At 47.9% G+C, this 25,970-nt stretch overlaps 1 protein-coding gene across 4 annotated transcripts in view; it reads right to left on the reverse strand.

Moving 5' to 3' along the window:
* The window catches only part of DHX32 (DEAH-box helicase 32 (putative)), a 50,733-nt gene that overhangs the window by 1,245 nt on the left and 23,518 nt on the right, over positions 1-25,970 (reverse strand). For all 4 annotated transcript variants that reach the window (XM_045879057.3, XM_045879055.3, XM_064595446.1 and 1 more), the window contains 9 exons: positions 23,665-23,858; positions 19,378-19,750; positions 14,257-14,502; positions 12,876-12,975; positions 12,630-12,788; positions 4,431-4,622; positions 3,459-3,608; positions 1,703-1,890; positions 352-533 (listed from right to left, as the gene is read on the reverse strand). In XM_045879057.3, the coding sequence (XP_045735013.1) occupies positions 352-533; positions 1,703-1,890; positions 3,459-3,608; positions 4,431-4,622; positions 12,630-12,788; positions 12,876-12,975; positions 14,257-14,502; positions 19,378-19,750; positions 23,665-23,741 (1,667 nt within the window). In that variant the 5' untranslated portion in view covers positions 23,742-23,858. The remainder of the gene's footprint in view (positions 1-351; positions 534-1,702; positions 1,891-3,458; positions 3,609-4,430; positions 4,623-12,629; positions 12,789-12,875; positions 12,976-14,256; positions 14,503-19,377; positions 19,751-23,664; positions 23,859-25,970) is intronic.

Raw genomic sequence — 25,970 nt, forward strand, 5'->3', positions numbered from 1 at the left:
TTTCTCTACAGCTTTTTGTGCCTTTTAAGAGGCACTATGCTGTTAAAAAAAAAAAAGTGTGGAAATATTTAAGTAATCTCTACACCCAACATGGGGCTCGAACTCATGATCCCGAGATTAAGCATCGGAGGCTCCACCGACTGAGCCGGCTAGGAGCCCCTTTGCGTGGTATATAATTTATGTTGTGATCCCAAAGAGAGGAACATTTAGATCAGAGAGACCATAAGTAGGTACGCTCAGTATAAATTAAATTGGTGCCGGCGTAACCTAACTGAGAATGTATTAAAAGCCAAACATGTCATTTAGTCAAGTATGAGTTGGAAAGAACTCCCTTTTTTCTATTAAACTTACAGTTCAGGAGAGATTTCTGAGGTAATCCTGATGTAGTTGTTCTCAGATATGCTGAACTTGTGGAAGAGAACCCACTCCGGCATCTTCTTGGTGATGGAGTAACCGGACAGGGGATGCAGCTGAGCAACTTGCTTATGTGTTAGCATTAAGTAGTTACCGGATCCGTCCACATCCCGCGCAATCTACAAGGCAGAGTTTTTAAGAAAAAAGATTTTGTGTTAATATGGAGATCAATAGACAAAAATGTTTTGTTTAAAAAATTCCAAAGTACTTTGTTCAAAATAGTAAAAATTACACATTTGCCACCCATGTTTCCTACTTTCAGATCTAGAAAATAAGCCCAAAACAGATTTTGCCCAAAACTTTGAGACTGTGATGATGACATTACTAACTTGAGTAATTTCAGGGCAGTGGGTGGAAAGCACAGCTACGGAGGCTAATGTTGGGGTCGTGAAAGCCAGCGTGGTACCTGCCACACTATGGGCGATATACTCAGAGGTCAGGTGCTTTATGCCAGATGTTTTAGCTCAATAAAGTAACACTGTGATATAGGAACCTTACTTTCTGTACATGATGAGGAAATTCATGTTAAAATGTCATTTTTTCCTCTATTAAGACCGCTCTAGAGTGTGAGTGGAAATACCACAATTTCTCTGACCGTGACATGAAGAACATGCATGCTTCCTTCCCCAATGTGCTTTAATTTAGGGGAGCTGCATTAGGCAGCCTTCATTTGGGGGATGAAAAATGGACACTACTTTTACTTCTTGGGTGTTAGTATCATCGGTTAAATGTGAGCTAATTCACAAACCGGTGAGATGAGGGACTGTATCTGATGCTCAGCCAAAGAGCGTGTTTTCCTAACTTTCCCTCTGTGATGAAAAAGGCCTTTTGTCCTTTTGGACAAAGTGAACATACTCTGGCTTAGCCCTTCAATTCCCTTGAGGGGAAGTACATTTAAATACTAAACCTTGGGGCGCTTGGTTGGCTCAGTCGTTAGCAGTCTGTCTTCGGCTCAGGTCATGATCCCAGGGTCCTGTCATGATCCCAGAATCCTGGGATCGAGCCTCATGCTGGGCTCCCTGCTCGGCAGGAAGCCTGCTGCTCGCTCTCCCACTCCCACTCCCCCGCTTGTGTTCCCTCTCTGTGTCTGTCTCTGTCAAATAAATAAAATCTTTACAAATAAATACATACATACATACTATATCTTTAGTAACACAGAAGGTTTTCAGTTTTATTTAAAGTTAACACCAGTAATAGAATCCTCCTAGGTGAGAACTTCCTGACAGACCGTCCCGAACACGTGACATTCTGGAAAGACCAAAGTGAAGGCTGCCATCCCCACTCTCACCTGCATGAAGTAACCGGACAGGAGAGCCTTCTTTATGTTCAGAGCGTTCTCCTTTGAGCCAAAAGCAGGTTCTGCACAGGGGAGCTCGATTCGCTTGACAATTTCTAAGAGTTCAGCTCGGACAACGTCTGCCATCCTGAGAGCACAGCAGTTGAGGAAGTAGTCATGACACCACTTTTCAACACAGTCTGGGAAGGAAAGAAGAAATGATTGGCCATAAGCGGTAAGAGCCCCGGCCGGGAAGGAGGTGTGATCTCTGTCCTCTGCCCGCCTCGCCTCAAGAGGAGGTCACGTGAGCGGGTGGGAGGGAGGCTGCAGGGACATGGGCTGGCTGGCAGGACCTGCACTGGCCGTGGGGGTTCTGGAAGCCCACTGAACTGTGGGAGCAGCATGTTCTAGTGCTGACCAGTGTAGCCCCCTTCATCGGCAGCTCTGAAGGGGGACAGAGGAGGGTGTCTCTGACCGTTTGGCTCGTGTAAGAACAGTGAGGATGTACCCGGCCCCAGCATTTATTCAAACTAGGAGGGGCAGGTCTACGGTAGAAGTTTCCCTGAGCCATGAAAATATCTCAACATGTTTATAAGAAAAGGATTACTACTAGGCTGATTTGGGAATTCTGTTAAGCTCATCTACCCGCTCTAGCTGCAAATTTTATATTAAAATTCAGTCATCTGCTTCAGTTTGAAGTTAATGCTTTCTTGCTACCCGTAGTTACTTAGGATGGACCTGGAGTTCTGTCTTGTGCTGGGAATGCACCTGGCCTTGGTACAGCAGGGACGAGACCCTGGTTGACCCTGTCCTGTGCCCTCAGGCCGCCTCAGCAACAAGAGCATGTACTTGGGCAAACAATGGCACCCACCGTCCTTGCTCTCAAAAGATGCCACCAAGCTCCCCCTATCCTTGCTGGCTCCACTGACTTTATCTTCTCAGCTCTGAAAAATTAACTCCCCACTCTCTATAGCTGTACTGCCATTCAAACTGCCATGTCATCTTTTTCAGCTCACTTTTCATCCTGTCCACCAGAGCAAAGGAGGTAAAAGATGCTTCATGGAAAACAAAGGTTCCCTTGCTGGAAGGGAGCCCCTCACTGGCTGCCTTTGGAGGCCCCAGCCTGCGCCCGCTGCTCTGCCCTGCCCGCCCCTCAGGATCCTCTTCCTGTCTTTAAGGGAAGAGGGTGTTCTAGCTCCCTTTTCGTCGGGTCCCACTCGGGGAAGTTCACACGCTCACTGTCGGGCTCCCTGTCGGCTAGCATCAGGACTTCTGCCTCAGCTTTTCCACATGCCCTCCCTTCCCCTTGGCCAAGTTCCAGTCCAGTTCTCTCCAGCCCCCCTCAGCACACCCACCGACTCCTTCCTAGTATCTGAGGCCCGGGGTGGTTGGTTTGGTTTGGTTCTGAATGTCCGTATTCTCTCTCCGCCTAGGAGTGAATGTGGATGTTAGGGAAAGCACAAAGCACAGCTCTGACCCCAGGGCACTTGGAGATGGCAGTTCCTTTCTTCCCCCGACCCTGGAGGGTGGGAGCTGTGCCGTGCAAGTCTCTGTGGCCCCATGTCATCCATGCCGACCTAGCTCCCTGAGGGCTGGCCGGGCTGAGCGCTGGGGTTCCAACGCACGGCAGCGAGCACAGCCAGACCCTCAAACGCCAGCCCCTCGGGTGACCAACAGGGCTAGAGAAGGGTGAACAACAACTCAGCTTTCTTTGGGGAAGGAAAGGTGGAAATTAGTCAGATGCTCCGAATCACAAGCGTTCACTTACTCTCACTGGCAGAGTTCAGAGCTATGTCTTGGTAGGCCTTGTAAATGTTGATGAGGGTAAAGTGATCTCCTTCGGGATGTAAAAACGTCTTCCAACAAGTCAAGGCAGCCTCCTCAGCTCCATGTGGCAGATTCGAGAAGCAGTTGGGAGCTTTAAGATGCAAAAGGTCACAAGGTCAGCGAGACTGGAGACCTCTGACCTGAGCACAACACGCAGAGGGAAGGGCTCACTGCTGTGCATCTAGAACCGCTCCCATTTCTCTGAATAAATGTTATTCTTGCTTACTTAGAAATCAGAGACTTAGGATGTTATCATCATGTTTTTGTCCCTGTTTATGTTTGCCTCTGTCAGGTATAGTGAGTCCCCTGCTGGTACCACAGTCAGAGCAGGGGGGCCCCCGGGGACTGGAGCTACTCAGGCCCAGCCACAGCCTTTGGCCTGAGCTGCCAGTAAAAGAAATCATTAAAACACAGAAAGCAAGAAGAATGAAGGAGGTAGGAAAGAAGAACAGAAACGCATCACTCTTTGGGGAAGAACACTTCTAGTGACACATTTTTCTTTCAATGTCTGAGTAATTCACTGGATTTTGATTTTTTTCATATTAAGATAATTTGTGGGGCGCCTGGGTGGCTCAGCTGTTAAGCATCTGCCTTCGTCTCGGGTCATGATCCCAGGGTCCTGGGATCGAGCCCCGCATCGGGCTCCCTGCTCAGCGAGAAGCCTGCTTCTCCCTCTCCCACTCCCCCCCGCTCTTTCTCTGTCAAATAAATAAATAAAATCTTTAAAAAAAAAAAAAAATAATTCGTCTTTCTACCTTTTAAATCTATTAAAGTACTTAATTATCACTTCAAAGGGTTAAATGAATTGGTCAAAGTCTCTGTTAGGTTCTTAAAATATTTCAAACAGATCTCACTTAAATCTAGACCTGGGACGAACTGACAGCACAAAGGAGCCGTGCTCCCAGAGGAGTACCTGTCACCATGGCCGCGATCGTCAGCATCTCCTCCACACAGTCAAATTCACAGGATGCTAGGATAGACTTTGAGAGCTGTGGGTCAAGAGGAAACTCCGACATGATGATCCCAAACTCCGAGAGATTCCCATCATTGTCCAGTGCGGCCAGGTAATCCAAGTCTTCCAGAGCCTGCATCAGACTTTCTGGGGCTAGCAGAGAAAAAAATCATCACCCATCTCCTAGAACCAAGATGGGGTGACAAGTCCTGGGCCTCCCCTCACATGAAACAACCAAACTGGGCAAGACATGTGAAATGACAGCTTGCAAGACAAAGAACGTCAGGCAGTGAAGGACAGTGATTCCTGAGAGGGGGACGCTAATGAGGTGAGCACCATGACTGCCCAGTGTAAGGCCTTGAAAGAGTTTCCTGGCTGCAGTGCCGGAAGTGGACCCAGATGGAGCCTGCTGGAGTTATGAAGATGGTGCGGAGGGTCCAAGGAGGCTAAGGTGGCCAGAGCTTGCAGGTGGGACTACCTGATGGGAGAGAGCCATACAGAGACAGGACTTGGAAGATCCACGAAAGGTCTCCTCGATTCGTCAGCGGAGCACGCGGAAGAAACTATGTCGGGTCACAGAACCATCCAGAGGATTAGAGGGACAGTGCCGTCTCCTGACACGGGGTCTAGGATACTGCCCACTTCTACCCACTGGGCTGGGAAATCGCAGTTATGGGGCCCCGGGTAGGAGAAGCAGAAGGGAAGACTCCCCGCCCCCCACCCGTGATGTGCACTCTCCAGTGCCAGCTAACAGAGCTTAAAACCAGGACCTGAAAGGATCATCCTGCAACCCAGGATAAAGGTCAAAAGTATTTATAGGAACACAAAATACCCAATACGCAACACAGCAAAATGTACAATGTCTAGCATCCAATAAAAAATTACGTAGAGGCATGAAGAGCAGAAAAATACAGTCCCATAATAAAGAGAAAAATTAATCAACTGAAACTGACCCAGAACCTGCAGAGATGACAGAAATAGTAGGCAAGGATGTTTAAGAGTTACTTGCTGGTGCAAATAAGGGCAGAAGGCTGATTTTCTCCAGATCTGTATTTCTTAAGTTTATAGAACATCAATAATGGTGTGGTGTTTATCACATATGCTTAATCCCCACCAAAAAAGATAATCCATTTGTTCAAAGCAAGGTACTCTCCTTGCCCTTGCAGAGTAAGAGGAGATCAATAAGTACGTGTGTGTTTCATCTGTCGGGCAGGTGGTACAGCAATAAAGGCCACACAAAGAAGCAAACCACACAGTATTAAGCTGCTGTCGTGTTCTACCCCAGACACTGAAGGATTTCCGAGCACCTCCAGATCACTTTCATGTGTCTCAACTCTCGCAGGTACATTGTGAGCAGGAGATGAATATGATGGGGACCCAAGCAGCAATTTCACCTACTTGCATCTGGGAGTTCAATGTAACAAATAGTAAAAATTTTCTTATTTGCTGTTCAAACACCGACCACTAAGCTACTTATCAAAATTTCAGGCCAACTGTGTAACTCAAAGGCCAGTCACCAACTCAGATTTGCTACAATCCCCTCGTTGCTAACAAGATGCCATGAAAACAACAGGAGAAACCACTGCTGTGGATGGAGATACGGCTCGCTGAGGGTGACGTGCAGTTCGTCAAGTCTCTAGTCCTTTCGCTGCAGAAGAGCAGAGCAGGTAACGGGCCTGATCTCAACCTGAGACGCATCAGTCGCAAGCAGATCAGTTCTGGAAAAGCAGGTGTCAGGGCTGCCAGAGGCTCTAAGAAGTAGCCCCCTGCGAACCTGCCTGGACTCCAGACGCCCGCTGAACGACCTGGAGCACAGCTTTAATCCCCGACTGGGAGAGAAGAACTTTAACTTCCCTATTGCTTTCGAATCCTCTCATTGAGATTGAACCACTGAGCAGCACAGGGCTCCCAGGAGATTCCTGTCCTTCCCCGCGTTCTGCTCCCCCAGTCCCGCCTGGGTGCTGGCATGGAGCACTGGTGCGCTCCTCGTTCCTTCTTGGACACCCCTGGGCAACGAGGAGACCTTGAGAGGCCACAGTCCCGGCAAGGAGACAGATGGGCTATTTAGCAAAAAAAAAGTCCGAGAGTTCTCTCAGTGAGCCATGAAATGAAGGAACAGGTGACCTGCTGGCGAAGGTGTGAGACGCAGTCATAGAAACACGCATCTCAGATTAAACACAGCAGGAGCGGGTTGCGAGCACAAACTTAATTACTGAAAACTGTTTAGAAACCAATTTCTATAAATCAGCAAAGCCGCTGCATTATAACTTACAGGATCTTTGGCAACTGTCCCCGTAAGCATCTGGCTCCGCAGCTGGGCTCTGTCCCCAAAGGGCACCTACTCCTCGTTTTTATGCCCTGCAGCTCAGTTGGCTGCACACAGGATTACGAAATAACTTCCTAATTCTGCTCCCGTCCTAACACCAGAAGAGGATGTTCTTGGGGTTTTATTATATCAGAAGGAACATTACACAGGTGAAAGAACAACAATAAATAACTGAATAGGATTTGCTAATATTACGTCCACACTTTAAGACATCTCCCCAGTGTGGCTCATAAAACGGTCTCAGCTAAACAGCAGAAGGGTGTAGACGAGGCTCTTCACAGCAGCGTCGTTTAAGTGCGGGCCATGGGAAACAGTGCTAACAGATGTCGTGCCGGAGCAGAACCGGGCAGGGGGTGTCTCTTGGTCAGCAGTCCCCATGGTTGATTCCTCTCTTTCCCAAGACCCCTTAACCTACTCTCTAACCAATAAGGATACAGGATTAAGGTTCGGTTGGCGTCGCTAGAGTTGGAAAGGATCTGAGAGATAGGGGGGCCTCCACTGGTCACCGGGAGAGACGCGTTTTCAGCGCCATGCCCACGGCAAGGTGACTCCTTACGGGTAGCAGCAGACCCTTTTGTCCCCAGCCCTGCCACGGACGGGGTTCTCGGGCTGCAGCACGAGGCAGGGAGCCCTCTGAGCTTACCGCTCCATGCCGTGCCCTGGAAGGACAGCCTCGCAGACCAGAGAGCCTCTGGCACCTCCCGTCACTCCCGCCCAGCCCAGGCCTAGGAAAGGACTAAGGGGAAGAAGGGAGCAGAATCCATCTCCAGGGGCTGCCTTGCTGGCTGTTGGTTAGTGGACTTATTTCCTTCTAAGGATAACACTCAACTCATTCACTCACTTCCTCTCAAGCCACATGTGAGTGTCTTGTGATCTTGGCATTTGCAAGGCCCCAGGGGCAGGGACACATGTGGGCGGATGGGCCCAACCTTGGCCCTCCTGGAGCTGGAGGTCTTAGGAGGGAGACCCACATATAAACCAACGACCAATTTCCAGTGTCCGGAGATGCAATTTTACCCGACTGGCCTCTTCTCAAGGAAATGCACCCCCAGTCCTAGAGAAGCACGATTTTGTAGTACGTGACCACCTCCCAGACTACCGCTAACCTCCAGACACGGCTGCCTGGGTCAGGGTGGGCCCTGCTCAACCCGAGCCAGTGACACTCTCCGGGGGTGGGGGGCGGGGGTTCAGAGTCTGGATCAAGAGAAGCTGAGGGGTTTCCAGGGGCTGACTTGGAGAGTACAGCTGAGATTCTGCCATGAGGACTAACGAGAGAGAGCAAAGGAGAAGAACCAAGAGACCCAGAGATGAGACCCCGTGTGCCAAGGCTGTTCAAGTCTCTGTTTTCTTAAGTGTTCCTGAGGCTTGACTTCCTTCTCACCCTGGATTTCACTGGACACCCCAATGTCCTTATGATCCTTCACTTGTGTTTACGTTAGCGTGAACCGCATTGCTGGCACCGTGTCCGGAGGAATTCTAACTAATACACCACAGCATAATAATTCAGGTGCCGCTGGAGCTTCGAAAAGGTAGGGGCCAAGCTGGCCTATGGGAGGAACAAGAACGGCCGCCCTCAAAGCTCTCACCGTGTGCCAGGTACTTGCATTCATCACACACACACGGAGAAAGACGACAGAGAGAAATAAAGTCACAGCTTGAGAGGACTAAAGAAAAAAGGAAGTTTCTGGTCCCAACTGGTTTTAGGACTGGGACTTGGGCATCGTGCATGGTGCACAGAGGGGAGACACTGAGGAATCAGGAGATGGCTCTGGGCTGACGGTGTAGACTCTAAAGTCTTGGGACTTCTAGGAAACGGGTTTACGAGTTTGGCTCTGAAGAGGCCAGGACGGGCAGGCTTCTGTTTCCTCAAATTTCAAAGGACATGCTCATAAAGCCTGGCAATTGCCTAACCTCGCCCTCTACACACTACACACAGCACTTCGGCATAAATCATCTCCTGTGAGCCTCTAGGAGCCCCTGACACGAGAGGGCACACACCGTATCCTCATGCCACAGATGAGGAAAAGCTAAGTGACGTGCCAGAGACACAGGGTTCAGCAGCCTGTCTCCGCGCTGCACGACGGGGACGGGGGCCCGGGCCTTTGCACCTGCTGTGTGTCTTCTGGCTCCAAGCTGGACGCTCTGCTGTGAGCAGCCTGGGGCTGCCTCCGAACGCCTGCAGCTCCGTATCTGCTTCTCACACGGTGAAAACTGCCCTTTGTAGGGACTCTGCCACTCAGGGCCCAAGGCCTGTTTCGGAGCTCAGGTAGGAGTCACACAGGTGGGGACAGCTACAGGATTTACTATAGGCCAGTCATGTAAATGGATTTATACTGCCAACTTTATGGGCCAATTACTTTGATTATGCTCACACTCAGATGAAGAAACTGAGGCCCAAGGGGGTGACACAATGCCGGATGTGACACGGGAGTGGGGGGCCGGGGCCAGAGCCCTGGCAGTCTGCTTGGGAGCCCGAGCTCCCTGGTGCGGCCCCTCATCCGGGGCCCCTCTGCCCGGCGGGCCAAGCACGGTCCAGTCCCACAGCTCGCCACGGCTTAATTATCAACAGCGTCCCCTTCTGCCCTCCAACGTCCTGGCCTGGAGAGAGAGTCCCGTGCTCACAGGACCCATGACGAGCCTAATGCGAATCAAGAGCTGAAAATGCTTCCATTCTCTGCCTTCTAAAATCTCTCCCATTCTCCTCTTCACTGAAGTGAAGAAAAAGTACTTTGTGCCTCTTTTCCACACTCCCACCCCGCCACCTGAATACAGCAACAAACTCTGCAAGTGCGACCGTCGCTGACGTGGACACCTGGACGGGGGCTTCCTGCCCGTGTGGCATCGGCCTCTCTGCTCACGTCCGGGGCTGTCGGGCGGGCTGGGGGGTGTGCGGCGAGGCCGTCTGCGAGCACCAGCACGTGCACGTGGCGTCTGCAGCCCCTTGTGCCCCTGCTCTCTTCTGAGTACAGACGGTCACATTTAAAGACCCTTTTGCAAACCCCGAAGCAAAATGCCCCATTTCCAGTGTTGCAGAGACAAGCAGAGGCGCTTCGCCAGCGTGCACACAATCGAGGCTTTCCTGTGGCAGACGGGATTCCAGAAGATCCTGACTCCTCTGGGGAACTTCCTGCAGCATCACCGCAGATCAAGCCCCTGCAGCATCTCTAAGCCCTCGTCCTGCTGACTCCCAACACTGGCGTCCACGGCCGCAGCGTGATTCCGTCCCTGTGTCCTTGCCCGCCTCCCCGAGTGCTCGGTCTCGTCCTGCACACCACGTCTGGCCAGTCTGTGTGCGGGTTCATTCTTCCCGGATCATTCCAAAGCCAGTCGTCTCACCCACACGAGCTCTGCACCCAGACACAAAGATGACATTTGGTGCAGGCTGGTACGTTGCAGCTAGTTTGTCCCCAGTTTCGGTGTAGGTGCCATTGCTTCCCAGAAGGAAACGTGTGCTCAGTTGACCCGGGGCCTCCTGATCCACATCAACAGTGATGGTGTCGCTCGTGATGGAGGTCAATCTTCAGCACCAGGGAAGAAAAAACAATGGACGCTCTTTTTGTCCTTTTTAAGAGATCTTTATCAAGGGAGTTCAATGAATAGCCTGTAGCCTAGTTATGCCAAATTCATTTTCACATGGCTCATGAATCCTGAAAAGGGTAACAGGTTTGCTGCATTTGCATATTTCAATGGGAAGTTGAATTAAATGCACCAGCTGCAAGCATCATCTTTTTTTCCTCCTAAAATGATGAGCCAGAGTGACTCCACAGTTAGCTTTTCCCCCAGCACAGCAGAACACAGTCCTGTGCGTACCGCTGGGAGACAACAATAAGCCGCCGCCCTACCCTCGGTCCCCGGTGACCGGCTCCGGGCCGAAGCAGCGCAGACGGGGCCCCCGGGGGAACGCAGCGTTCTCTGCACCGCTGTGCTTTGCTGTCCGCTTCTCCCTGCACGGCAAGCTCACCGAACAGCCGCTGTCCGCAGCCAAGAAGACGCCTAGGGAGTCAACACGTGCTGATGCGGGGCCCAAGAGACGAGCAGGGGAGCTGGGCAGCCATTTTCCCGAAAACGAAGCGTGTTTCTTCAGAGCTCGGTCTCTGGAAGGTCTCTGCAGGGGTCACTGTGGCCAACTGGCCTCCCGCAAAGTCGTCCGAAGCTCTGAGGTCACCGAGGAGAAACCCGAGAAACGGGGGCACATGGCAGAGACCCTCCCTTTCTTCCTCAGTGGTCAGAAGGACACCGGGAGAGGAGGGGGCGGCTGGGAAGGCGGCCACCAGCACGGCCGGCCTGCTGGGCCCCCGGCCCCCGCCCCTGTCTAGCTCGCCACAGTTCCCGTGGCGGGGGGGCGCGGGGGGCAGCGGAAGGCATCCCTTCCTGTTGAAGCCCAGGCAGGCCGCGCTCAACGAGCCGCGTCTGAGCCGCCCCTGCCGGCTCGGGGGTGGGGCGCTGGAGGTCTGGGGGTGCGGTGGAGAAGCGCCAGACAACTCCCCAAGGAAAAGAGGGCACAGACGACTGGAGAGATGTTGAGGCCCATGGGCCTCCGCTGTGTTTAACACTCCAGCAGAGTGTTCACCCTCTCCGTCTGTGTACGTGACCTGATTTCTGTGACTCAGTTCCCTCATCTGTAAAATGGAGCGAACCAGAGCATTTGCCTCAGGGGCTTGTTGCAGCTTTGAACAACTATGTGTGTGCGGCCCATACAGAGGGTACTGCCGTTCTCCCTGAGAGGACAGGCAGATGTTTAAATGGACAAGAACAAGGAGAGCATTTGCTACTTTCAGCCTTTCTTTGCCGGCTGACTGCTGACGGTTTAAACTCCGTAGCCAGTGTCACCCCCCAGACATTGCAGGCAGAGCGTTTGCCCACCAGGTAGGAGAAGCCAACCGGGAATGTGCGAGAAGGCGGGAGGCTAAGAAGAGAAGGTCCCGGCTTCCCTTCCTGAGCTCAGCATGTGGCGTGGCCGCCCCACACACTGCTGAAGCCGCCTGCCCCGTGCTTTCTCGGCCTTTCCGCAGCACCCTGCTGGTGCCCCAGAGAGCAGCCGCCGTCCCAGCGAGGGAGGGGCGGCCCTGGAGGGGAGAACGCCGGCACCTCCTGGGTGACGGGACCCACCAGAGGAGAGATTCCCCCGGAGAACCATGACCGGCCTGTAACTAGTCTCAGCCCTAGGTTCAAGAACCTAACCTCTTCACAGGAGAGCTGGACCGTAATTACAAAGGAGGGAACTTCTAGGGGGGCTCCCCCGTGTGACAGAGCGATGCAGGAGGAAGGACTGTAGGCTGACACACGTCCCACCAGGAAACCTGAAAGCTGCCAGAAGTCACCTGCCCTCGGCTGCAGGCAGCCTCAGACGCCACACTCAGACCCCAGCAGGCCCCTCGGGCCCACCCTCCTGGGCTCCCGGCTCCCATGGCAGACCATCCTCCACTGCCTCAGGGCAGGGATTTCTAGAGGCTTTTTAAAAAATTCCTTCAGAGGGTGCCTGGGTGGCTCAGTTGGTTGAGCGACTGCCTTCGGCTCAGGTCATGATCCTGGAGTCCCGGGATCGAGTCCCGCATCGGGCTCCCTGCTCAGCAGGGAATCTGCCTCTCTCTCTGACCCTCCCCCCTCTCATGCTCTCTGTCTCTCATTCTCTCTCTCTCGCAAATAAGTAAAACCTTAAAAAAAAAAAAAATTCCTTCAGAGAACATTTGCCTCTAAAGGGAAAAATGCTTCCGTACACACGCCCGCCACCCCACACTTGCCCGCACTGCCGAGGGCCACCTGCTCTCCGGCCCGGGCCCGGACAGGAGGCAAGGAGGCCCGTCTTGGCCCCGCGCCCGCGAACACAAAGCTACCTGGTCTGTTCATGAAGTCGCAGTGGCCTAAGCCCGCGATGTCTATTCTCTTCAGGAAGAGCACCATGCTGGTGAGGTTGGCTTCCTGCATTTCCACTGGCTTCAGTGGCCGCATGTCTTTGGAAGCAAATTCCTCAGAGTACAGACAGAAGAGTTTTCCTAGAAGAAACCAAGGAGAGTGGTTTTAATGTCTCTAGGTTGCCTTCGTTCAGGAATTTACAGCAATCTTCGTGATCGTGGTGCTACCTGAAGAAGACGAACCGAGAATCTGCTTGCGTATCTCCGCTTGGCTTTGGCTGATGGGCTGCGTGATGAGTGAGTCTGCTCTTATTCTAGGGTTGTACACCTTTAAATGGAGACACAGCAACTTTAGCATCAGATCACTCAAGATTTCGCAGGCTCGCTGTACCGGAGGGGAGCGTGTGGTTTGCAGCATTTGGTGAAATGCTCTGCTATGGACTCATTCTCTCTGGACCATCTTTATTATTGTTTCACTTGCCTTGAGACAGAAACTGCTAGCGCCTTAACAAATGGATTTCAAGTTGTCTGCTTTCATTGTAGGTTCCATAAATATGGGACCTCTGCACCATCTCCTGAAATGCTAGCGGTGTCACTTCTCAAAGCACGACCCTGTGATGACAACAGATCGGCATCCACCACACGGAGGAAAGCATTATCATCGGCCGGTGCGTCTCTTCAAGGTTCTATTCAAATTGTGATCTCAGCGGTCTGACCTTGATAATAATATGCTGAGATTTTCCGGTCATATCAGCTCAGACAAAAACTGCATATGGCACCAACAGTGATTTTTTTTTTCTTACGGGGGCTGGAGGGGGGCAAGTAATAGCTCTGGGTTCTCTGAATGGTGGACTAATTCAGTAAGAGCCCAAACTGGTGCCAAGGGAACCTTCAGAATGGTTGGAATTGCTCTGTCGCAGTAAGATACTCAGAAGACCCGGTTTCCTCGAGGGATAAAAGCATACGTAATCTCTAATAAGGTGAAACGGATCAATACTTGGGTAGGTTCCTTCAGTTCTTAAATGCTAGGATTTCTTAAGTTCCAGTGTCTTTGAGAGTTTGAGATATCCTACTTCCCTTTTTCCTAATTTTCTTCTTTAAAGGTAGTTATAAAAAATATTTTTAAAACGTTAGGATAGAATTTTATCATATCAACATTAAAGCTAAAACTTGGTAAGATTAAAGTCCGTGTACTTGAAACTAATTTCTGGTAAATCACCTCAGGGAAGAGGCTAATCATTTTGGTAACGGGGCTACCAAAAATACTCAGTGGATGGACATAGGGAAAGGTTGGTTTAAGAGTCCAGTAATTCGCCTTGCTAGCACCAGAGCTTAAGAAAGACCACTGACAAGGAGAGCCACCATCTTTATCGTTGTGTCTTTTCTGAAGACGTCTTCCTGTGACACCTCTGTCAACTCAGTTTGGGGATTACCTACGTGCTAAGGAAAGGCAGTAATGGGTAAACAAGACTCGCAACACTTTCCCTTTCCACACAGGAGCCAGAGACGCCCCAGATCCCATGCTTCATCCTCACTTCCCCAGTGGGCATCGTGGCAGGAACCCAAGGACAATGATCAGCAGATGGTTTCCCGACTCGACAATAATTACCTTTCTCCTTTCCACACCCACATCAATAACAAATTTGACTGTGTTGCTCCAGATCAAAGACTCCCCAGAGCTCGCAGTTAACACCACTCTTCTCTGATAAACTTGGCATCTTTTTTCTGTTTCATCATTTGGCTTGAACAATGCACATTTGTCTTTTGGATACAAAGGAATAACTACCAGCTCTCCAAGATCTGGGTTTAAGTTCGATCCTTCTTGACAGATGATTTCATAGGCTTTCTCAATATCCTAAAGTAAAAAATAACATCAGCCATGAGAATAAACATGTCACAAACAACTTTATTACTTAAAAAAAGGTCTAATTAAATAAAACTATAGGCAAAAGCCGCATAATGTATACAAGGAAAGAAATACCTGTGTCGTCTACGTGAATCATTACGTGAGGATGTAACTGGACAAGAACATTTCTTTGGGGAAGTTAAATATAATTTATTGACAATTTCATGGCTTTTTAAGTCCAAAATGGTTTTCCCCTTGTGAAATGTACTACCCTGTGCCTTCATGCATTTATCCCATGTTTCTAGCTTGATGCATTTTCTCAAATCCATTACCAATGATGGGAAAACCAAAGTTATTTTCACATCAGTGATGATGCATCACTGTGAACTAATGGTGACAGAGTAGAGAATTATAAAACAATCTCTGGACTTCCAATAAAAACATATACACATACACATTCTGTAATCAGGGTCTCTGGGTCACTCTGAAAGCTGTCTTGACCCATTAGTACTTTAAGACAGCACACGTGCAATGAAGTAGGCAGGAAATATTCACTGCTAATTCACACACCTTGGCATGATTCAGGCATTTAGAAATATCCTTTTAAATTGTTTCACTGCCAAATGTATTGAAAAAAAAGTAAATTATTTCCCTTAAAACTATACGTAAGTAACTAGTGCAAAATGCTCAACAGGCAAGGCATTTTAGATAGTATTTTTCTATTTCTCAAATACAACTAGTTTTTTAAGACCTCATATAAAAAAGATGTCACTTAATTTAATTCTTACACCTTTTTCATTTATGTTTCTAAAATTTCTACTTTCTTAAGGGCCCAACAAACTACCAAATGGAAGAAGCCTCATTTCATTCATTAGATTTCACTAAAACTCTAAAAAAAAAAAAAAAAAGATGACTTTCCGTGACCGTTCAAGTTTTAAGACCTATTCCGTTTTCCAGTGCGCTAGCTCACTCACTCTCCTTCCTTCGTTCATTTGCAGAAGAGGGTTAACAGAAGGGTTTTGTAGACCGATCTGCCTGGAAAAATGGCATCATGGGTGAGCTGTCTGAAAGTTATTCCTGAGCCGCAGGGAGGCCCCAGGAAGCGGGGCAGAGGCCTCCACGTGAGCAGGTGTCCAGTTACATTCTTCTGTATACACGTCCCACAGAGGTGGCTTCCTGGCAGCAGAGGTCTACCAAGCAGAGTGTAACCGTGGATCATAATGAATGAAAACTTGCCGAATGGGACAATCGGAACAAACTTACAATTCTGATCACGCCATCATCGTATGTGAGAACAGCCTGTTAGACAGGGATAGCAGGAACGTGGGCTGTGCGTCCCTGCCGCTGGCCGCAGCTCAGCCCCCCAGGACATCCCCCGTTCCTCCCAGCAGGCTGCCCACAGGTGCTACTGGACTTGGAGATGGACACAGATTCCAGCAGCCCACTTGTGAGCAATTATTTTTCAAAATAAACCTTCAAACTGGACCCAAACGTTTCTCTTATTCTCTTAGAATACTGTTAAAAGGTAATTTAGGCCGCTCATTTTTTATTTGCTTCTAGTTACTAAACCTTCTTGGTTGTAGGCGGGTTCTTAGGTTGAGTTTTGTTCCGAATGGAGAAAGAAAAAGGCATAAAAAAATCTTCAAAAGCAAAAAAGCGGAGCAAATAGAAACCGACGCTGTATGTGGTTCAGACTCCTCAGGCTCAGCTGACAGGGCTTTGAGGCCATAACCTTCAGAATTTGAAAAAAAAAAAAAAAAATGCTCAACATACGAATCTGGTGCTTCCAACCTCTTAGTCATTTCCTTCTTACCCAACGGGTACAGTGCACTGACCTATGGGGGGGGCTTCCTAGGATTCCCTGCAAAGTCATGGAAAGCACAAGACACACTGAAGGGAGATCCCTCCAAACGAAAGGCCCGAAACCGCACAGAGCACTTCCCAGAAACCCTTCAACCTGACGGTGCCTTTCTGGAATGGTTTAGATGGGCACAGGAATTGGGCTGATAGGACCATAAATCTCAACTTCGCTCTCTACTTAACGTATTTCACTTTTCCAGGTTAGAAGACAGTTAGGTGATGAGGAAACGAGAAACACCGAGGGCTCAAAGCCTCGATCACGTGTGAAGACGTGGGGCAGCATGGGGCCGTGGGGACTAATCCACAGCTGGTGAGGGTCAGGCCAGCACTTACAGCACGTGGGGCACCGAGTGCTCACCAACCCAAAATGCTGCAGAGTATTTCTACAATTTCTACAATTCTACAATAGTAGCTCTTAACATAGAAAATGACCAGCAGTACGTTTCTGTTCATGTACTTAACTGCTTGCGTTCCTAGGACATTTAACTGCCATGGCAGATTTGAAAGTTTTATATATAAATTAAGAAAGCTTCAAATAGTACGGGAGGAAAATGATCAATAGCTGTTAACATGGATTTCAGAGCAAGGCAAATTTTCCCAAAGAGACAAATTGTAAGACCAAAGGAAAGGAGTATCTTTTTTTTTTTTTTGAGAGAGAGAGAGTGCACAAGCCGGGGTGGGGCATGGAGGGGAGAGGGAGAACTTTAAGCAGACTCCACACTCCCCACAGAGCCCAACATCCCAAGACCCAGAGATCATGACCTGAGCCGAAACCAGGAGCCGGATGCTTAACTGACTGAGCTACCCAGATGCCCCAGGAGAGGAATATCTTAATGGTAATGCTGACAGAAGTGGTGAAGAAGAAAAGAAGAACGTCCGTCAGGAGATGAACTGTGTCCAGTTTGTTGGGGGGAGGCGGGGAGAAGCAGACACCAGCTGTGGAGTTCGGAGCCGAACTGGGAGGGAAAACTGGTCCGGCAGAGGTATGCTGAAGCACGACGCTGCCAAGCCAGGTCTCTGCCTGAGCCTGTGGACCCCGGGGGGCCTCCTGCAGAGACCCCAGGACCCGGGTCAGACCTGCAGCCCCTACCCAACATCGCAAGACTATGGTTTCTTCACAGGAAATGTCTTTCTGGTCCAACTTCATGAAAGATTATATGCCTCTGTAAGCCCTGGGGTTAGACTCCCAGCCTGGGTAAAAATGCATCTCCTAAAGTCTGACATTTCAAAAGTCACCATGTCATTAATTACAGCTTATATTAAACTTATAAGAATCAACTACCTTTCTTAAGACCATCCATCCACTATCCCCAATTCTGTTATGAACTTTATTTTTCAAAAACCCATTTTGGGGGGCGCGTGGGTGGCTCAGTCAGTTAAGCGCCAACTCTTGATTTTGGCTCAGGTCATGGGATGGAGCCCTGTGTCAGGCTCTGCGTTCAGCATGTCTCTCTCCCTCTGCTCCCCCCTCCCCCAATCTCTCTAAAATAAAATCTTAAAAAAAATCCATTTGGGAATTTTTGCTTACTCTGACTTGAAGAAGGACTACTCATTCTACCAGTCTTAATTATACTCCCCCCCTCCAGAAACTTAGGTCTTCTTTTTCACCTAGCGACTGACATTGACACTGGCTAATTCTGCCATTCTTCCCTTTCTAAGTCTTCTACGGGCTACACTGAGAACCTTTAATCATCTTCATAAATCCTTCTCTTGGCTGCTTCATCATTTTATTACTTTCCTCAGGACTTTCTTGACTATCTTGAATCATGCAGGATTAGGAAATGGTAATAGAATAAATCACTGTAATAGGTAAAAGAACAAATTATATAATCTATACGTGAAAAATTGATAAACATGCTGTAGTTATCATATATCTGAGATTTTAAATCACTTTCTTTATGGAAGCAGGTAAAATCTGTCTAAAGTTCCTGAAGCTAGGAGGGTCAGTCATCCTTTATGCTCTGAATGTAAAACAGAATAAATACTTCTGTAAGTTATTTCTGAAAGCATGTGAAACTTAAGATTCTGATGGAGAGCTCAGAAACTTGTCTTTGTTCAGCTGGTGGCTGAGCCAATCAATTTCCTTTTTGGTTTCTACTTAGTCACTGGAATCACTACATATTTGGGTCATGGTCCAAAAACTAGTACTTTTACTGAGTAAGATGATGGGTAGGAAAACAAAGACCAGGAAATTAGTCTCTAAGAAGAAAGGTATAATTCTTGAGATTCTGGAGGCTTCTAGATTCGGCCAACAGAGTGCTAGAAGGGAAGGAGGCGGCCACTGTACAGCTGCAATTAAAAACAAAAACAAAATCCAAAGGAACCCCAAATGGCATCTTGAGGATGTAAAAGCAATAACAGATGCTCAGTTACACATTTCGAATTGTTCTTTTGAAAGCACATCTAGAATCCAAGTCAGATTTTTCTCATTCATCTTTTAAGAAGAGGAGCCCAGTGTAGGAAGAAAGCCTTCCGGGAACGCTATACATTTTATCTTTCTGCCTCACACCCCACTGACTATTGTAGGAACATCTGTGGGAACTTTTTTTGTTCCTTTGCCCTATGTCAGGTGCTTAGGGGACAGTCCTCCTCTACGGCAAACACTCCTGGTCACACAGGAGACCACCGAGAGGGTGACAGGGGTCAGTGTGCATCTTCTCTCCAAGACCATCCAAGCGTGCGGGCGCAGCAGGGGCTGGGCATCTCGGGCAGCCTGAGACCTGGCCCAAGAGCTCTGGAGACCCCCCACTGTGGAGTCCCGAGCACCTCCCCTGTCCCCTGCTCTCACAGCTCGTGATTTCACAAGCCCTCCCGTGTCCTCTGCTCAGAACCCGTCTTATTTACCCTGCCGGCATGGCTTCCCGAGTACTTTAAAAAAAAAAAAAAAGGTGTGTTGGAACCAAATATTTAAACAGTGAGTCAGTAAACGGACACCTGGATGTTAATTATTAAAAGCTTCCCAACGAGGTTAAAAGGTTCCCCCTAAGGAACCCCAGGCCTCTGTGAGGTCAGAATATGACTTACGTGTTCACAGGCCAGAAAGACTGCAATGTCCCCCTTCTCACCGGACTGGTGAATTTCAAAGATAAGGCGTAAAATAGACTCAAAAGACTCCTTCTGAGCCCCGCTCAGGTACACAACCTCCACAGGGTGCTGCTTTTTCACTTCTATGAGAGGCACGTTTCCGTAGTAAGAGCTGAGTTTGCTGATCAGGTGTGGCGAGGAGTTAATTATGAGCTTCAGTTCCGGGCGTGCCAGTAACACATCCTTCAGAAGTCCAAGTAACACGTCGGTGGCAATGCTTCTTTCATGGACGTCGTCCAAGATGATGACCCCGTAGCTGCCCAAAAAAGGGCTGGACATCATCTCTCTCTGCAACATGTCATCCGTACAATACCTACGAAGAAGCAGTAGGAAAGTCAGAGGCCCTCAGGAAAAGTCGGAGACTCCAAACACCACCACAAACGCCTCGGCTACACCCTCTCGCTAACTGAGGGGTTAGTGTGACATCATCACACGTTACTACCGACTCTGGTCTAAAAACAAATTATTTAAATCTGTGCTACTTCCTTCATGTTAGAAATTAAATCTATTCCCTTCTCAGCAAAAACTCATCTAAGCACTGATCTTACGGGGAGAAATGCTCTCTGCCAGGAGGATGCGGTGTGTTATGGAAATACACCAAGGCTTCATTAAAAAGAGGAAGGTGGTGACTTATTTAAGACGCCTCTAGACTCAGCAAGGCCTGGGCCTTCCAGATGATCAGGTAACGCTAAGGGAACACTAAGGCTCAATCCTAAAACAATATAAACCTTCAATTTTCTCCATAACACAGAGATCTACTTCCTATCTTTGTGTTACAAAGACCATGTGTACAGTGCTTTAAAAAGTGCTGCTCCTGATAACTATTAAAAAAAAATAGATTGTTAAGGTTTCAGGAAATGTAGTTTATATTTCAAATTCCTAAAACAGACTTTCTGAAAGCTAAAAATAAAATATAGGATAGTTTTATTAATATTTTCCAAAATTAAATGTATTGAATTTGACCTTGAATGAAAATATGAGTAATTCTTTTAAAATCTATGTTCTAGGGGGTCCATATTTGAAATTTATGTGTCACTTCTACAAGTCTGGATACCTGGTTCAGAAAGACTATTTTTTAGGGATATAATATTTGGGTACCCACTGTTTCAAAAAAGGTCACGAAAAAGCTTACAGAAGAATTAAGATGTTATATACAACATCCAAAAAAAATGGTACTAGGCATAAAGATTATATTTACTAAGGGTCTATTATGTGCCTGATAAATTAGATACTAAGGGGTTACAAAAAAAATGAAAAAGACAATAGCAAGTATAGAACACTGCCTTCCATAATCAACAGGTCACTTTAAAGCCTCTCATTTAAATAGCTATTCAATCTGAGCTTTTTAAAAATTATGGTTAGCATAGTTCTCTAAGAAAATGAATCTGGTTCCGCTTTACCTAGATAATGAAAATTTAGCCAACATGTACAAGGTGCTCACACTTGTCAGCCCCACGGATTAGCTCGTTTTGCCCTCACAACAACCCTGTGAGCAGGCAGAGTAAGCACCCCATCTTACGGACAAGGAAGCCTGAGCCCGGAGTGGTCAGGTGGCCAGTGAGGGGCTCAGGGGAGCAAGTGGTGGGGACAGTCCTCTTACAGCCATGCTGCCTCCTCTTCAGAGCACAGAATACCAGGAGGGAGATGGGGGAGCTACTCTCTTTTATCATACGGCTTTTCACTAGTTTGAGCCTCTCTGCTGTGACTCCAACTCTGTTAGCATCAACCGCAGTACCTGCTGACTCTGCACCGGCTGGGGGCTGTCAGCCTGGAGAAGAACGAACAGTCTCCCAGCCACGAGAATAATGGCAAAGTGCAGATACAAACGACAGTGTGAGGGCCAGGCCCCCCAGCCAAGGCAGCAGGAAGCAGAACCTGTCGGGGCCACGGCAGGCCACCAAGTCCCACTGCCTCCCGACGTGCACCTGCGCCTCAGCAGCCCCACAGCTGAAAGCTGTTGTCCTTACTAAGAGGGAATGCTACATGCAGATAGGAACTAAAAAGAGGTCAACGTAAATTGTAGCCCTTCCTTTGGCTGTCACGATCGAATGCTTGGTGGGGGGGGAGGGCTTTCCAGAAAAATATCACATGGAAGCCAAGTCCCAGCCGAGAGAGGTGTCTTCGACCTACTCTGACAACATTACTAGATTTCTCTACAATTATTTCTCTCTGTGGCTTTCTAAAAAAACAAATATATACTTGGTCCATATTAACAATACTGTAATATTTCATTTAAAAAGTGACTACATCCAAGAGTTCCTGCCAAAAGGTTTTCAAAGTCCAGATGGCATTAAAGATATAAAAATACCTATATTAACTTTAGACTATAGTCAGAGTTGTCCTTTAATTAATACCATGACCATCTGAAAGGCCACTTCAAAATGTAAAAGATAAAGAATGAATCTGTCAAGCTTGGGGATCCTTCACTCCTTCTGGGTCAGGATGTCCTGCCCTCTCCAACTCCAGCAGGGAGGTTTTAACCTAGTTAATCTGTATCATTCACAGATCATTTGCATAATAGAGAGTTTATGCATATATACGAAACTGATGACTCGGGGACACCATGGCTATAAAAGCAGAAGGTGACAGATCTCCAAGAAGTTCAAGTCCTATCGCTGTTGATGGAAAGATTCCCTACGGTTTAACACTAGCCCGAAGACCTGTAGCTTCCATTTTTGAAGATAAACATTGGAAGGAAAGCAGCTTGGTACTAACCAAATGAGTCGCATGGCCTTTCTGAATGGGAAAAGTCTCCAGACTTTACCACTAGAGGCTCTAGGCTCTCTAGCCAGCTGGGAGAGGGCACTACTCCTTCTTTCCACTAGCAAATTGGCTGAATGTTCTCTATGAAACAAGCATGTCAGATGCTGGGGATATGAGGAAGCAAGAGCCAGCACCTCTGTACTACACCGTACCACACCAAACTGTACTACACGCCACACCATACCACACCGCACCACACTGTACCACACAACACCACACCACACCAAACCATACCACACCAAACCACACACCACATACCATACTACACCATATACCATACCACACACCACACCACACCATACTACATCATACACCATACCATACAACACTGCCACACCGTACCATACCACATCACATCATATCACCCCATACCACCCCACACACCATACCATACGACACACCACACCACACCACACCGTACTATACCATACCACACTGTACCACACCGTACCATACCACACCATACCATATATACCATCCCTGTTACACTAAAGCAGAGCCTCCCCAACGGTGTGTCACATAAAGGAGCTACAGACGTGCGAATATACTGTTCCTAAGACACTTGTCTCCTCAGCCCTTGGAGTGGTCAGGCAGTGCCTGGGGCAGCTGAAGCCCTTGGGATGGCCAAGCAGCTTGGACCATTTCCTTGGGGTGCTGTTAGATATGTTCACTTTCTAGGTGGGCTATGATATAAAACTTGTTGAGAAACACTGGCCCAGAGCACTGCTTTTTTTCAATTATATTTTTTCTTTTCTCTTTTCCTCTGTGTGTTAAGCTCTTAGAACCCTCTGTGCAAAGGAAATCTCACAGTGAAGCTAAAAACAGAGATAAAAAGATGCCTTTCTCCCTCAGCTTGTGGTAGCTACTGAGAAGGATCCTTGGAACCTGTAAAACTCTGAAAAGTAGAGTTAGACAAACACTGATCAAACCTGCCATGTGGAGGCTGGTACCAGGTTTTACAGAGGTCCGGCCGAGTATTTTCTAAGGTACGGTACAGGAGGGTGAAGGGAAGCCTTCCTGGAGTAGGTGACCCTTGCATGGGGTCTTGCATGCCTAGAAGGAATTAGCCAACCCCAGAAGAGCCATCGGCATTCCAAGCAGAGGGCACAGGGGCACAAGAGGACCACACGTATGTGTCAGCTTGGCTGTTGCACAGATAACTTGTACGGACCCATCATGAGGAGCTTGAGAAGCCCAAGCTTGAGGGCCTTTGGGCCCAACCTAACAAGTCGTACCTTTTCCCTGAGGATTATGGGGAGATACAGAAGAAGTTTAGATAAGAAATCCCTGATGATGTCCGTGTAGGAAAACCGCCAGTGCACGTCTGGCTGGAGACGGAGCGGCCCGTTACTAGGACACATTATAGATGTCTAAAATGTAGAACACAAGAACACGCTCCTCTAGGATGGTAGAACACAAGCCGAGCGTCATCAGGCACAGCAGGCCCAAGCTCCCCACACCCACCTCAGGATGGTTTCGCTGGTGCAGCAGTTTTCAAAGGGGATCATGTAGCCAACTTCATGGCCAATGTTCACATCCATCTCGTCTGCCACGCGGAGGGCGAGCTGCACCGCCGTGGGCTTGTGGACCTGTGTGCACACCACGCCCCCGTGCTGGTAGTGGATGGAGAGGCAGTACTCGGCGCACCACTGAGGAACCTTTCACGGGGAAAATGAGACAGGATCAGCTTCCTCTGGGAGAACCACCAAAAGACCAGGGTTCATCTTATACATAATTGTTTCTTCCACCAGTGAATCACCAGGGGGCTACGCTACATCTCACTCAGTGAAAATCTGAACCATCTGTGCTTATGCACAGAATCATTCCTATTAAAAAGTTTAAGGGTTAGCAGGGACTGGGAGAGTTTGACTTCCTCCAAATGAAAAAAAAATGCAGATAAAAATAAAAGCAAAATAAAAAAAAAGATTTTTAACCTCAGCTGGGTTTCTGAAAAGACTCATGTATTTACAGGCTGTTATTTTCTTCCTGGTTACAAGAGAGCTCCATCAAAAATATGGCTTCTGGTTACACTGTATGTTAACTAGGTTGAATTTAAGTAAAATCTTAAAAAAATATGGCTTCTGGTATCAACTGCTATGTTTTAAGCAATGTTAATATTAAATAGCATTTCGATGAACAATAGTGACTCCAAATCAAAGCATGCACATTTAAACCTAAATGATCATAACAAAATAACCAGATAAGCCTACTCAACATTTCCCTGGTAACAGAAGCTAAAAGGAAATCTCACAGCGTTTAACAGCTAAATACAATGTAAAATAAGCTCACTGAGCTAGTCAACCAATCCATCCAGATTTGGAAAGAGTCAATTCCAAGGCTGCTGTTGAGTCATTTATATTAAAAATCCTTTTACTGAAAATGTATTATAGAGCAATTGGCTTTATCAAGTTCATTTGTGCAATAATGAGTAGAGTAGAAAGTACTTGTTTCATCTGTATGCTGTAACCTTAGGCACTGTCAGTAAGCCATGCTTTCTTACATGTGTCTTTAAAATAAATCATTCCAAGAGGGTTTTTAAATAGATCTAAGGTACTAAAAGGTTTTAACATGTTTAATTATTTTGAGATGTGCTATTTAGTAGAGCCATCATAGAACTCCTAGATTATAATCCTCACTATAATTTGAAAAATAAACATAACCAGAAATCATAAGTAACTCCAAAATGAACTGCTATAGAATGCTAATCCCTAATGATTAATAGTGCAAATGTAGTTCCTTCATTTTAAGATAGGTGTCAGCCTTGTCAACAGGTTGAAAACTAATCAGTAATTTATTCAGCACCCACTTTGTTCTGTGAAAGATGAAGGTTTAAGGTACTGCACCCAGAAAATGTGGAATCAGGGCACAGCAGGGAACGACGAGGTACTCCAGGGACCAAAGTCCAGACTTCCAGGCCTGGCTTGCTACTAGTTCATTATTTGGTTTGTTTGTTTAGTAATCTCTTCACCCAAGGTGGGGCTTGAACTCACGACCCTGAGACCAAGAGTTGTACGCTCTTCTGACTGAGTCAGCCAGGCGCCCCAACTAGTTTGTTATTTGTAAATCACAGTTTCTCTAAGCTTCAGTTTCTTCTCCATAAAATGGGTTGAAGGGATGAGTTACCTTCGAGTCTAAGCTCCTGGGACATTTGCTCCACAAGGCTTACTTAGATCCCATAGGGCACTATCCAACGACCATACACTGATGACCCTTCCTGCCGCTGCTGGTCTGTTCCTGGGTCCACCCGGCCCGCCACGCTATGAGCTCTGGGAGACCAGAGACCTGTCTATCTTGGTCACCAAATAATCTCAAGTAATTTTACTCAATAAATATTTGATGAATGAACAAATTCCTTATACTTTCCAAAAATATTTTAAAAGCCTATGATTCTGTATGCTCTACCTTGAATTGCTTCACCGTCACCAGATCACCCCACTGGGAATTGACATAAATTTTTCATTTTTTTTTCCACCCAAATTTTCTGTCCCCTCATTCCCTAGCAAGTAATTTTTAATTCTTGCCAAACCCTTGCTTTTTAACCTGATTCCCTTCATATCACGGTCCACTCTCTAGGTGCCTGGCTGAGACTTTAAATATCATTCTTGTGAAAACCGTATTAAAACCATTCGTTTGAGGGGCGCCTGGGTGGCTCAGTTGGTTACGCGTCTGCCTTCGGCTCAGGTCATGATCCCGGAGTCAGGTTCTCTGCTCAGCGGGGAGTCTGCTTCTCCCTCTGCCCCTCAGCCTGCTCATGCTCTCTCTCTCTCTCA

The sequence above is a fragment of the Mirounga angustirostris genome, unplaced genomic scaffold (genome assembly GCF_029215605.1).
Source record: "Mirounga angustirostris isolate CCGP_5_RB_7025 unplaced genomic scaffold, mMirAng1.0.hap1 SCAF_6, whole genome shotgun sequence".
In the NCBI taxonomy this organism is placed as follows: domain Eukaryota; kingdom Metazoa; phylum Chordata; class Mammalia; order Carnivora; family Phocidae; genus Mirounga; species Mirounga angustirostris.